Genomic DNA, 14,802 nt, shown 5'->3' on the forward strand with positions numbered 1-14,802 from the left:
GAACACACCTGCAGTTGTCCTTTGGACTCTTTATGTGTTCATACCTGCACACGTATGTGCACAAACATTTTAAAAAACACTATGGAGAATGCTTAAAAGTGACCTCTGTTATGAATATAAACAAAAGTATTGAATTGTTTGAAGATTGAAAGTAGAAAGATGAATTACTATTTCATCTGGGTTCAGATGGAACTCTTTTGCTGTATAGTTTTCTCTTTAAGGGTTCACATCCCATACTGCCCTTTGTCAGTGAATGCTAAGCTTCCTCTGATACCCTGTTGAATTTCTGAATATATACATTTAATGTTATAGGTTAGATTGCTTGAACTTTCTTCATTTTTCTAACAGAAGAAAACTTGCCATTTTCTAAGTCATTTTGCCATCCCTCCTCATTTTTGCAATAGAGGAAATGAAAACCAAGGCTAATTATGACCAGTCCCAGAAAGTGGGCTCTTGATACCCCTAAAGTCTGGAACTGGAAAGCCACCACACCACTCTCACAAGAAACATATCATAATCTCACTTATGTAAGCACATCATGATGCCTGAATTTCATTGTCTGCTGTGCTACTAGATAATGCAATTCTTCTGTCAAGGAGGCTTAATTTTCTCTTCTTTTGTCACATAGGCTGGAAGTGGAGTCCTGCTGACAGGCCCTCTTTTGCTGAAACACATCAAGCTTTTGAAACTATGTTCCATGATTCTAGCATTTCTGAAGGTGAGACTCTTGTAGATTAACTGTTGGTGTCTGGTTCCCTGGTGGTAGAAATGATGGTAATTTTAAAATGTTAGTCTTAGGCTAGGAAAATGGCTCAGTGGGTAAGAGCACTTGCTGTGTAGTCATGCCAGCCTGACTTTAAATTCATAGGACCTATGTAAAGCCGAACATGGTAGCACTAAGTCTGTAATCCCAGTGCTCCTACTAGTAAAGGGGAAACAGGGATAGGCAAACTCCCTAAAGCTTGTGGCCAGCTAGCCTGGCCTACGCAGCAAAGAACAGTGAGAGCCAAGGTGAAAGAAGAGAACTAGCATCTGAAGTTGTCCTCTGACCTCCACATGCACATGCCATTCACACCTGAAAACACACTCACACACAATTAAAAGAGAGAGAGAATGATCTGTATTTCCAGTTTTTGACTGATTCAAGATGATGAGTTAACTTGTGGTCCCTATTTTTGCAGGTATGTATGTTTGTGTGTAATATGTATGGGGTGTGTGTAGATGCGTGTGCCCTATTTATGTACATGCCAAGGGCAGATAAAATTGTCCTCCTTCATTGCTCTTCTGCCTTACTTTGTTGAGAGAGTCCCTCACTGAACCTGAAGCTGCTGTTTCTTCATGCAGACCAGCAAGCCCCAGAATTCATTCTCTCTCTCCCTCCCTTCCTTCCTTCTCTCCCTGTTTATTTATTGTCAAGCAGAGAGAGGGAGAAAGAAAGAGAAAAGGTACACTAGGGCCTCTAGTCACGGCAAATGAACTCTAGATGCATGCTCCACTCTGTGCATCTGGCTTTCTGGGGGTAGTGGTAAACTGAACCCATGTCATTAGGCTTTGCAGGCAAGCACTGTAACCATTGGGCTATCTTTCTGTCCTGAGGCTCCCATTTCTATTCTCCTCAGCACTGGGGTTACCTGCATTCATGACAATGCCCAGCTTTTTATGGGGATCAAAACCCAGGTCCTCATGCTTGTGCAGCAAGTGGTGTTACCTGCTGAGCTGTCACCATAGTCCTTATTAGTATTTTTATTTTTTGACAACTGTATACATTTATATAATGTATTTTGATTGTATTCACCATTACCCTCTCTTATCCCCCTCAAACTCCTGCTACAACCCTTTCTCTTCCCAACAACTAGTCCCCTTTCTACTTGCCTGTTTTTGCATTTTTGTTTGTTTGTTTATTATTGTTGTTGTTATTTTGGCAACCTGAGTTTAATTAGGATTGCTTGCATGAGCATGGGTAAAGGGTTATTTACTGGACCATGGGCAACTCAGCAGTGGTTAAATCCCTGAAGAACATGATTGCCTCCTCCTGAGCAACTTTTCATGCCAGTCACTCCCCTGGGAAAGACCTCATGAGCTGCTCCCTTGTCCATGATGGAATGTTGCTCAATCATGTGAAGGAGACCATAGCTGCTGTCAAGTTAATGAGCATAATGGCCACGTGTCACATCAGAAGAGAGCATTCGGCAGCACTCTGTCCCATCCTCCAGCTCTTACATTCTTCATGCTCACTCTTCTATGATGTTTTCTGAGCCTTGAAAAGCGTGATAAAGATGTCACATTTAAGACTGAACACACAGTAGTCACTTATTCTCAGCACTTTGGCCAGATAGTATTTCTGCACTAACCTCTTCTCACTGCAAAAAAGAGGCTTCTCTGTTAGAGGCTAAGAGCAACACTAACCTATGGATATAAAATAAACCTAACAATAGGAGTAGCCCTCCCCAGGCCCAGGGTCTATGAGCTCCTCAGCTGTGGGCTTTGACCAATTCCTTCCTGTGTTAATGGGCCAGAAGTCCAATCAGAAAGTGTTGGTTACTCTGATAGCAGTCATGCCACTGTTGCACCAGTGGGCACATCTTACCGGGCACATCTTACCTGGCTCATCAGTTGTGAACCATGCAGAACTCCCTCAGGAGTTTGCATAGCACTATCAAAGCTAGCCAGCAGGGAGGAAGTTCTTCACTCTGTTCCATCTTGATTTCTCTCTGTCCAGTCCAGTGTGTGATATATTCAGCATCAGGGACTTACCATCTAGTTTTTGATGGACAACCAAGAACAGTGACAATATCCTGCATTGTTTTAGGGGATTCTTTGGCCTCCCCGGGCCAACAAATCATGAGGAGATACCTCTCTCCTTCGGCTCTTGTTATTCTTACGTTACTGTTTCTTCACATTTAACCTAATTTTTTGTCTCTCCATAAATAACACTAATGAGTTTAGTATTCTTGGGTTTTTTTTTTTGTTTTTTTGGTTTTTCAAGGTAGGGTATCTCACTCTATCTCAGGTTGACTGGAATTCACTATGTAGTCTCAGGATGGGCTCAAACTCACAGCAGTCCTCCCACCCCTGCCTCCCAAGTGCTGGAATTAAAGGCGTTCACCACCACGCCCTGCTGAGTTTAGTATTTCTTATATAGTCACAATACTTATGATAGAGAGGAGAGGAAAAATAAGTCTTAAAATATTGTAACTTTGGAGGCTGGAGAGATGACTTAGCAGTTAAGGCAGTTGCCTGCAAAGCCTAAGGACCTGGATTTGACTTTCCAGTACTCACACAAAGCCAGATAGATGTACAAGGTGGCACATGCATCTGGAGTTCATTTGCACTGGCTAGAGGTGCTGTTGTGCCCATATTCATTCATTTTCTCTTTCTTAAATAAAAATTTTAAAAACTATATTGCCTTGGTAGATGTAGTTCAAGTTGCAATATTTTTATTTCTATTCCTAGAAATACAGGCTCAGAAAATAAGGGTATAAACAAGACTTATCTACAAGTTTTATCTGAGTGTAACATATATATTGAAAAAGAATGGGACTGGAGAGATTGTTCAGTGGTTAAATGCACTTGTTTGCAAAACCTGCTGGCTCCAGTTTGATTCTGCAGTACCCATGTACTGGAAACCAAGGCAAGTTCAGGTTTCAAGTTCAGTTTCCAAGGTCAACCTGAGCTGTTACTACCTATAACACAGTGAGACTCTGCCTTTAAAAAAAAAAAAAAAAAAAAAAAACAAGTCATTAAGGCAATGGCTCAATGTTAAAGTGCTCACCACTCAAGCTGGAATACCTTTGGCCCATATAACAATCTAAGGTCATGGGCTTTTTATAATCCCAGCTCACCTATGCTGAGATGTGAAATGGAGACAAAAGAATATCCAGAAAGCTCTTGATGAGAGACTTGAGAACCCAGAGTGAGAAATCCTCCCTCTCAAATGAGATGGACAGGAGAGGACCAACCTGAAAATTTTCCTTTAACCTCTACCCATGAACACACCCACACAATTAAGCAGTAAACATCCTTCTTGTTATAAGGAATAAAAAGCCTAGAATATTCTTGGGTTTATTTGCCTGTTAGATGGAACAATACAATTAGGGAATTTTTCCTTTACTTCATAATTACTGGTTTTTTTGTTTTGTTTTGTTTTTGTTTTTCAAGGTAAGGTTTCACTCTAGCCCAGGCTGACCTGGAATTCACTATGGAGTCTCAGGGTGGCCTCAAACTCACAGTGATCCTCCTACCTCTGCCTCCCAAGTGCTGGGATTAAAGGCGTGCGCCACCACGCCCGGCTTTGGTATTGGTTTTTTTTTTTTTTTGAGATAGGGTCTCACTCTAGCCCAGGCTGACCTGGAATTCACTATGGAGTCTCACAATTGCCTCTAACTCACAGCAATCCTCCTACCTCTGCCTCCCAAGTGCTGGGATTAAAGGCATTTGCCACCATGCTTGGCTTTTCCTTTACTTCATAATTGTGAAGAGTTAACCACTTAAGTTCCAGGTTTTGTGTGTGTGTGGGTGGTGTGTCTGTCCGTTTGTCCCTATATGCATGTGGACACACATGTGGACATGCAGTTGGAGGTTAGAGGTTGATGTCTTATCTGCCTCAATAGCTCTCCTCTTTGTTTTTGTGCACCGTTCCTGGAAGTACTTCAAGAAGAGGTCGATGTATGGAGTAGATGGAGCAAGATTCTATTCCAACTCCTAGCTCTAAAAATCCATTTAATATATTGTCCTCGGATAGAGGATGTATCAGATATTAAACTGATAAGAACAGATGCTACACTTGATCTTAGCCAAAAGGCCAGAGGCAATCCTCTGTTTGTTTTCGAGGTAAGGTCTCACTTTAGCCAGGGTGGCCTTGAATTCATGGCAATTCTCCTACCTTTGCCTCCCAGTGCTGGTATTAAAGGCATGCACCACCATGCCTGGCTTCTCTTTAGTTTTTGAGGTAGAGCTTCTCACTTGAACCCAGAACTTGTTGATTCAACTAGTCTAGTCACATTCTCTCTCCACCTCCTAATTACTGGAATTACAGGCAGGCCCCCACACTCAACCTGGCATTTTTGTGGGCCCTAGGGATCTGAACTCTTTGGTCCTCATGCTTACTCAACAAGCACTTTATCTCCTGAGACATCTCTCAAGCCTGAGCTCAAGTTTTTTAATGTTAGAAGAAGAAATTGAGCAAGCTGTTTTGTCTGTTTCCCCTAGTAATTTATCAAATCAGTTAAGAAAAAAGGGGGAAATTGGGCTGAGGAGATGGCTTAGCAGTTAAAGTGCTTGCCTGCGAAGCCTAAAGTTCTGGGTTCAATTTCCCAGTATGCATGTAAGCCAGATGCACATGGTGACAGACACATCTGGAGTTCATTTGTAGTGGCTAGAGGCCCTGGCGTGCCTATTTTCTCCTCTCCCCCACCCCCAATAAATTTTTTAAAAGGGAAAATAGAAGTCTAATACCAGAGTTTACCAAAAGATATTTTTAGGGCTGGGGAGATGGCACAGTGGTTAAAAACAATTGCAAGCTGGCCATGGTGGTGTCTTTAGTCCCAGCTGAGGTGGGAGGATTGCCTTGAGTTAAGGTTTTGTGAGTTAAGGTCAGTCTGGGACTATTGAATGAGGTCATTTTGACCTAGAGTGAGACCCTGCCTGGGACAGAGGGGCTTGGGAGGAGGGGAGGAAATGCAAACCTGATAACCATAGTTCAGATCCCTTAGAATCAGTGTAAAGCTATAATCCCAATGGTATTATGACAGTGGGAGGTGGAGTCAGGAGAAGCCCAAAGCACATAGGCCAGCCAGTCTGTTGTTCATAGTAGCATACAAGGGAGACCCTGTCTCAAATTAGATGGAAGGCAAGGAACATCTGGCGTTGTCCTCATCTTCATGTATGTGCCATATGCATTTCAGTATTGCACCCTCCATTTGTTTTCTCAGTTGTGTGCTTTTATATATTTATTTTTGTTACATGAATGTGTGTGTCCATGTGGTGGCCAAAGATTGACAGTGTGTGTCTTCCTCAGTCACTCTCTGCCTTATTTTTTAAGGGATTGATTTCTTTTTTAAAAATGTGTGTGTGTGTCAGGGTCTCTTATTGCTGCAAACAGATGCATGTACTGTCTGGTTTATATGGATAGCAGGGGAATTGAACCTAGGCCAGCAAGCTTTGCAAGCAAGCACCTTTAACTACTGAGCAAGCCCCTCTCTATCTTAGTTTTTGAGATAGGGTTTCACTGAACCTGAAACTAGGAGCTCCTCAATTCGGTTAGACTAACTAGCCAGCAAGCCCCAGGATCTTTAGTCTCTGCTTCCCAGCACTAGGGTTATAGGCAAGCCCTATCATGCCTGATTTTTATATTGGTGTTGGGAATTAAACTAAGGTTCTTTTACCCACTGAGCCATCTACCCAGCCCAGTTGTGTGCTGTCTTAGAGGGGGAGGGAACTACTTTGCTGTTTGTTTTTTACCAGTCCTTCTGTCTTTACAGAGGTAGCTGAAGAGCTTGGGAGAGCTGCCTCCTCCTCATCTGTTGTTCCCTACCTGCCTCGATTGCCTTTACTTCCTTCCAAGACCCGGACACTGAAGAAGCAGGCTGAGAACAAGGAGAACATTGAAGGGCCACAAGATGCCACAGAAAATCCAGCTTCCAATTCAGCACCAGGTAGAATCAAAATAGAAATTTCTGTTTAAAGAACCAAGAGGCTAGGCTGGAGAGATTGCTCAGCATTTTAAGGAACTTGTTTTCAAGGCCTAATGGCCTGGGTTCAATTCCCCAGTACTCATGCAAGCCAGCTGTACAAAGTGGCATTTGTGTCTTGCAGTGGCAAGAGGCCCTGACATGCCTATTCTCTCTCCCCCCTCTCCTTGCAAATAAGTAAAAACATTCTTTTAAAAAAAAACAAAAACGCCAAGCAGTATGCTGCTTTTGTTCTTATTTCCATGCCCTTCTTTCAGGAGGGTAGTGTGGCATCTGTTTCCCTTAGCACTTTGGCCCTGTATTGCCAGCACAGGTGGCCTGCCCTTCAACATTCCAGTAGCATCCTTTTCTCAACCTCTTGCTCCTAAAACATTTTTCCTGCTTTTGCGGGCTGGGATACAGGGGGGAGACAAAAATTTCTTCAATGAGTCTGAATACTAGAGGGAAAGCCAGCAGGTTTTTGCACTATTATAATCACATCTTATTTAAAACTAATCCCTGTGAAATGGTAATATATTTGTTAGTTTCCTCTGAGTAAGGTGAACGCCTGCATTTAGTAAATTCAGCCTTAGTTACTCTAATTTGTTCACATCCTATCTTCCCATTATTGATTGGGCTTTCTCATCAGGGTTCATTAGAAGTACACAGGCCTCTAGCGGGTCCCCAGCACTGCCTCGAAAGCAAAGAGACAAGTCACCTAGCAGCCTCTTGGAAGATGCCAAAGAGACATGCTTCACCAGGGATAGGAAGGGTGGCTTCTTTAGCTCCTTCATGAAGAAGAGAAATGCTCCCACACCTCCCAAACGCAGCAGCTCCTTTCGAGAAATGGAGAATCAGCCCCACAAGAAATACGAACTCACGGGTAACTTCTCATCTGTTGCTTCTCTCCAGCATGCTGATGGGTTCTCTTTTGCTCCTGGCCAACAAGAGGCGAATCTGGCGCCACCCAAGTGCTATGGGGGGAGTTTTGCACAGAGGAACCTGTGTAATGACGACGGTGGTGGGGGTGGGGGCAGTGGCACTGCTGGGAGTGGGTGGTCTGGGATCACAGGCTTCTTTACGCCTCGTTTAATCAAAAAGACACTGGGATTACGAGCAGGTAAACCCACAACCAGTGATGACACTTCCAAGCCTTTTCCAAGGTCAAACTCTACATCTTCCATGTCCTCAGGGCTTCCAGAGCAGGATAGGATGGCAATGACCCTTCCCAGGAACTGCCAGAGGTCCAAACTTCAGCTGGAAAGGACAGTGTCCACCTCTTCTCAGCCAGAAGAGAATGTGGACAGGGCCAATGAAATGCTTCCAAAAAAGTCAGAGGAAGGTGCTGCTCCAACTAGGGAGAGACCAAAAGCCAAACTATTGCCCAGAGGAGCCACAGCTCTTCCCTTGAGAGTCCCTTCTGGGGATCCAGCCATTACGGAAAATGACTCTGTAGTGGTGGGGATAGCTGGAGTGGTAGCAGCTGTCCCCAAAGGTAAGGAGAGGAATGGTGGGGCACGAATTGGGGTTCCTGGGGTCGCAGAGGATGGAGAACAGCCAGGCTGGTCTTCACCAGCCAAAGCTGTCGCTGTCCTCCCAACCACTCACAACCACAAAGTGCCAGTCCTTATCTCACCTACTCTGAAACACACTCCAGCTGATGTGCAGCTCATTGGCACAGACTCTCAGGGGAATAAATTCAAGCTCTTATCTGAGCATCAGGTCACATCCTCTGGAGATAAAGACCGGCCCCGACGGGTAAAACCAAAGTGTGCCCCACCCCCGCCACCAGTGATGAGACTACTGCAGCATCCATCTTCATGCTCAGACCCCGAGGAAGAGCCGCCTGCAGGACAGTCCAATTCAGAAACACAGGAGGGAGGAAAAAAGGCAGCTCCAGGGCCAGTGCCCAGTAGTGGGAAACCCGGGAGGCCACTGATGCCCCCACCTCAAGTGCCTCTGCCCACATCGTCCATCTCGCCAGCCAAAATGGCCAATGGCACAGCAGGTACTAAAGTAGCTTTGAGAAAAACAAAACAGGCAGCTGAGAAAATCTCAGCAGACAAAATCAGCAAAGAGGCCCTGCTGGAATGTGCTGACCTACTGTGCAGTGCAATCACGGAACCTGTTCCCAATAGCCAACTGGTAGACACTGGACACCAGCTGCTTGACTACTGCTCAGGCTACGTGGACTGCATCCCTCAGACCCGCAACAAATTTGCCTTCCGAGAAGCCGTGAGCAAACTGGAACTCAGCCTGCAGGAGCTGCAGGTGTCTTCAGCAGCTGCTGGTGTGCCTGGGGCAAACCCTGTCCTTAATAACTTATTGTCATGTGTACAGGAAATCAGTGATGTGGTGCAGAGGTAGCTACTGTCAGCCTAGTGGGAAGATGCACACATTTCTGAGGGGTGAGGGAAAGGGACTTGTTTTCCTGTGTTCTTGTTTTCACAATATGAAAGGCTGATAACTTGAGTGTGTTTATGTGAAGTACCTCAGATCCCTGAGTTCTCACGTTTACAGGTTCATCTCAAAATAGCAAGAAGCAGACCACATAAGTGTAGGAGAGGTAAATTCAGTGGGGCAAGGCAATGATGGACAAGTTGGAAATTACACTGGAAAGTGAGGGAACATGACGTAAGGTTGTAAAGAAAGAAACACAGCCCATCCCTACCTGGAATGATAGGGGGTGCTAGACTGGGCCATTCTCAGTCATTCTGCATCACAGACAAAGGCTTTGGCCTGTAGGTTCTGAGGGTGATTATGCTTAAACTCACAAATTTTGGAAACAAGAAAGCTAAGAGGGAAATGTACCAGGAGGTGTTTTACTCAAGTCTGTTGGAAGTGGTGGTTGGCCATGCTTCCACAGGTCATTGCTGCTGTAGTAAGAACTGCAAATGGAATTGCTAGAATACTAAACTGGGAAATGTACCCCTTTCTGTCTCTCTTGTGCTAGTTCCTATTGGTGTATTATTGCAAGAAGTAAAGAATGTTGGGAAATTTAGTCAGATGGATAACCTCCTGCAAAATTTAATCTTACGTTAATTAGCAATCAGTTCTCTCAGTCTGCAGTACGTTGTTTCCTAATGGACCAGGCTCACCTTGCTGCTTGTTGGTGGCTGGCTGTAAGCTATAGGCATAGGGGTCATCTTAGTGCTTCTCAGACCCTTGCTGGACAGGCTGTCTTCCTTTCTTCCTGGCAGCGTTTAGGGCATTAACCAACATTGATATTGAAAACAGTGGTCACTTCAGGTTCTCAGAGGAAGTCTTCTGATTCATTGTCCCTGCATGCTGACATTAGCCAAGGACTCGGGCAGCTATTTATCTTTGCAAACTAAAATACCAAGGAGATGGTCCTTTGAAACTATATGGCTATGCTCAGAGGCCTGAAACTGAAGGGAAGCCTGCCTGATAGAAATGGCTGTTTGTATGTTTAATGTATGTCAGTCTGAGTGGACAGTAGGGAAAGGCATTCTCTCTCTGTGGGATTGAATTACTTCCACACTGTTCTTAGTTTTTTGTTTTTTCTTTTCTTCTTTTTCTGCTCACTGTCCCCATTCCCATCATGGTGGTTGTCTGCATAGTTCATGTTGAGAGTATATTTTATTTATATTGTCATTTCAAGTCTATTTTAATAAAAGGAGCAGGTCATTTTCAGGGAGCACCAGTTAGATCTTAGAAACATAAAGAATTAACCTTCAGATACATTTTTCCCCTTAAAAAACAGGCTTTTCCCTTTCCTACTCCGTTACGATCATTGAAGCTAATTAGGGCAGATGGAAACTGAATCTGATGGGTTAGATTTTATTAATGTTATTGGTATCAGGTCTAGTTCCAGTTATATTTTGTTCATCTTTTTAAAAAAGAGCTTTATGAATACTCTCCTACACTCTTGAAAGAAAACCCAATACAAAATATTTTATCTTATTCTCCCAAATGCTTACCCATGTAGGAAGATAGGAATTCAACAGTGAGCAAGGAGTTTTCTTCCTGGCTCTCATCCAACCACTGTCAAGCCACCGCTCCCATCTCTCAATCTATTAATTGAAAGTAATACCATGTTCTCAAGGGTGTTTTGCAAATAAGCGTACAGCTTTCCCTTTGAGATCCTCTCTAGAAAGCTCCTTTAGCACAGTGTTGGGTTGTTTTTCATTCTCTTCTATGCCAAATAGCAAAAACCAATCAATTCAGAACTGCCAAGCTTATATTAATTGGCCTGGAATGCTACGGTGGGGGAAACTGTTCAGGGTAGAGATTGACATTTTTGACCAGGAAGAACTTTAGTTTTCTTTGAAAAGAAAGGAAATCTGAGTCATTCCTGTACTCCAGGAGGAGATAGTCCTGGTGATCTCTGGGAGTGCCCCAGCAGTGTGTAGGGGTCAGAGTCACTTCCCTGTAGCAGCTGGAAGAGAATTTGAATTTAAACACCAACTATTCTCCTCCCAGCTTCTTCCTTACATGATTCCCCGTTCTCATATGTGCCCATACACTTACTTTAGCAGTTAGCCTTCTGAAGATGGGAAGGAGGAAGTTAAACTTTAAGACTTTTATGCTGCTTTGAAATTTATACCTGTCATGGGATGCAAGCTAGAGGATCATCACTATTACCAAGCGTTTGTTTGTGTTAAACAAGTGCTCTGAGAATAACTGCTGGAGAAACACTGCTGAGTGTATTTCAGCTCCCTGGCTTTCTCACAGTCTGAAGGATTAGGGTTGGGGCTGTGTCTTACTCAGGGCAGCACCTAGGTCTGTCTTGCTTACAGTGGGTGCTCACTAAATCCATAAACTGAATTGAATTCTTCTCAACACTGTCACGAGTAGCATTAAATGTTTTAGCACACTCCATCCACATAATGCTTGAACTATGTCACTTTCAGGGATTGAGGCCTCAGGGTTCAGGTTAAAGAGGCACTGTCAACTTGTTGTAAAGTATAGAGTATCATTTTTCTTCTTACAAATGACCAGCTTAAAAGGACAAGAAAAGAAAAGCTTAAGTAAATTAAAAGGCTTGAATCCAGAACAGAGAAATCTGCTTCTGGAAATTGAAAATGTAGTTTAATTTTATGTAGCCTAAAAGCAAAGCAGATACAAGAGAAGGCCCTTACAAGGTGTCTCCAGTTTCTAAAATTGTTTTATAAATGCATATCTTTGGGTTACACAGCCTAATTCCTTTCCTGTACAGGTAATGGGCTTTCACTTTAGATTTCCTACCTTCAAATGCAGTGTTTTGTGTTGAATATAACCTTATTGTACTTAACAGGAAATACTCTCTTGAAACGGTTTGTGTAAAATTTAAATTGCACATTTTTATGTGGACTCCATCATGTTTTCAGATGTGTATGTATATATACATATATATATCCTTTAAAAAGGCCCTCTCTTAAAAGATGTGTTTTGCACATGTTCTTTCAGTGAATTGAACTTGGTACTGAGCTATGAGCTTTGTTATGCAAGAAATTGATTCAGTGTTTTTCAAGTATGTATGACCTCTATGTAGAGATCATTATAGTAGAGACCTGTTCCCAGCTACATTAAGTTTTAATTAGATATTTTCTTATAATTCAGTTGAATGTTGGCTGGTAAATTATTTCCCAGTAAATAAAACATACTGACTTTGTTAAATAACAGCCCATATTTATTTAACTAAAGACAGAGCTATTGAGCTTAAAGTATGCAGCAGTGTAGATAGTGGTTTGGAGTTCAAGCCCTAAAGTCAATCTAGAAGGCAAGTCATTTGACCTTGTAAGCCTCAGTTTCCTCATTGCAAAACAGGGATGATGATAATAAAACTACCTCAGGGTTGTTGTAAAGATTAAATGAAATACTGTTTATAAGATACATAGCTTAGCTGCCCAGTGCACAGTGAGCACTCCTGCATGCTCATTTACTCCTAATCCAGGAAGGCACAACAATCCCCTAGGGGCTTTTAAAGAAAAACTGATAAATTAACCCTATTTAATTCCAAGTAGGGTGATGTCTCAGCCAATGTGTTTCCTAAGGATATCTCCAGGTTTCAGATACTCAGTACTGTCTAGAAGCTGTCAAAACTTTCTTCTCTATAGATGAAGAAACCAGAGGAAGATGGTTAAGTAACTTGTCCATTAGCTCAGTTAGTGGCAGAGCAGAGCTGAGAATTTGAGAGACCTGATGTTATGGGAACTTTCCACCATGCTTTCTCCCTTGTGAGATGCTACCAAAAAAAAAAAAAAGGCTTGGATGTAGACAATCAGTCCATGAACTGCACACTTCTAAAGCACATGCTCCCTGCATACCCTGGCTGGAGGGGCTTTGAATGCTGGGTGATGGCCATGCTAGCCAAACAAGCATTCTCTCAGTTACGATAAAGAGTACATAGGGTCATTCTACATTTGACTTCAACACAAATCTGCACTTTGTGGTTAAAGAATGCCAGCCTGTTTTGTTTTTGTTTTTTGGTGTTTTTTTTTTTTTTAAACAGTCCTACATTCCTTTTTCTTCAAAAAGAAATGTATTGTTCAGTGTCATTTTAATGACTGAGATATTATATATGAAAGCACTTTGATAAAGTATCAAATGTAATTATAAGGTTGTATTATGAATGTCTGTAGAAGATAAAACATTTGATTAGATGCTGATTGAGTTAAAGGCTTTCACCCGTGGGGAACATGAGCTACAGATAATCACCTCTGTGATTTACTACACCTACAGATTTGAAACTACCAACTCAGTGTGCTCATATATGGCAAGTGTTTTGCGTTTTGCTAACATTAGTTCATAGCTGAATAACTTCAGAAGATAGGGACCAATTTTTTGGTTTAATTCTCATCTTTACAAAGCAGTAAAATGAAGGTGTGGTGACACAAACCTATAATCCCAGCAGTAGGGAGGCGGAAGCAAGAGGTCCTCAAGGCTTGAGGTCAGCTTGAGACTCGATCTCAAAACAAGGAAGTGGGTTGGAGTGATGGCTCACAGGTTAAGGTGCTTGTCTGCAATGCCTAACTACCTGGGTTTGATTCCCCAGTACCCACATAATGCCAGATGTACAAAGTGGTATATCCATCTGGAGTTCATTTGCATTGGCTGTTGGCCCTGGTGTACCCATATTCATTCATTCTGTCTCTCTCCTTGCAAATAAAATATTTTAAAAAGAAGGGGGACAAAAGTAAAACAAGCTCTTCCAGGGAGAAGGATTAAGGCCCTTGATCACCTGAACATGTTCACACATGTTAAGCTGTTAGTATTATAAATGTGGGAGCAGATTTATTTTCTTTTAGTGTTGACAGTGTCTTTCTTTGTATTTTTCTTCTCTACCCCAGGCTGACTTGGAATTTCACTGTGTACTCTCCAGCTAGCCTCATACTCACAGTGATCCTCCTACCTCAGCCTCCTAAGTGCTGGGATTAAAGGTGTACACCACCATGCCTGGCTTTTTTTTTTTTTTTTTTTTTTTTTGAGGCAGGGTCTTCAGCTGAGGCTGACCTGAAACTCTGTAGCCCAGGCTGACCTCAAATTCACAGTGATCCTCATACCTCAGTCTCCTGAGTGCTGAGATTAAAAATGTGGGCCCCCATGCCTGGCTACTAACGGTGTCATTTTTTTTAAAAACCAATGTCCTATGTGGTTTTATGGGGAGGGGGGAGATAAGGGACTGAATGCACTTGGGGAGTTTCTAGGCTTTCCTACTATTATGAATGACAACATTTATAATTTCTAATTTTTTTTAAGAAGTGTGAACTTAATTCACCTACTAGATTATAAAATATTCATGTAGATTGTGATGGAGACTACTTTTGAGTTACAGCTCCACTTTATCCTGACCTCTCCCATACCTTTCTGGTTTTGCTAGTGATGCCTCCACAGGAGCTCATGATGGGCTGACAGGGTTATGAGTGTTCTTAATGATCTGTTTCATCATCTTGCCTGCATTAACTTGTTTCTGGATTAGGGGTCCATCTGTATGCCCTCAGCCTCTGTGACAACCAGTTCTTATGTAGTCAGGTCTCTGGGCTGTCCTTTCCTGTGTTGATAGATTCCAGCTGTCTGTGTCTCTTGCCTTGGTTTCTGTCCAGCTGGTAGCTCATTTCCTTTGAAAAATGCCTGCTTCAGTTTGGGATTTGTGGGCATGTAAAGCACTACAAAAAGGAGTTCCAAGGATAAC

At 42.7% G+C, this 14,802-nt stretch overlaps 1 protein-coding gene and 1 non-coding gene across 6 annotated transcripts in view; one reads left to right on the top strand and one right to left on the bottom strand.

The window, feature by feature from the left end:
- Nucleotides 1-13,110, top strand: part of Abl2 (ABL proto-oncogene 2, non-receptor tyrosine kinase) — a 115,262-nt gene extending 102,152 nt beyond the window's left edge. For all 5 annotated transcript variants that reach the window (XM_004658748.2, XM_045149839.1, XM_045149846.1 and 2 more), the window contains 3 exons: nucleotides 629-718; nucleotides 6,480-6,653; nucleotides 7,318-13,110. In XM_004658748.2, the coding sequence (XP_004658805.2) occupies nucleotides 629-718; nucleotides 6,480-6,653; nucleotides 7,318-9,035 (1,982 nt within the window). In that variant the 3' untranslated portion in view covers nucleotides 9,036-13,110. The remainder of the gene's footprint in view (nucleotides 1-628; nucleotides 719-6,479; nucleotides 6,654-7,317) is intronic.
- On the bottom strand, nucleotides 4,623-4,812 carry LOC123458022. Its single transcript, XR_006635357.1, has one exon. It is a non-coding gene; the product is annotated as a U2 spliceosomal RNA (small nuclear RNA).
- Nucleotides 13,111-14,802: the final 1,692 nt, after the last annotated feature.

This window comes from Jaculus jaculus, chromosome 1 (assembly GCF_020740685.1).
Source record: "Jaculus jaculus isolate mJacJac1 chromosome 1, mJacJac1.mat.Y.cur, whole genome shotgun sequence".
Classification (NCBI taxonomy): Eukaryota; Metazoa; Chordata; class Mammalia; order Rodentia; family Dipodidae; genus Jaculus; species Jaculus jaculus.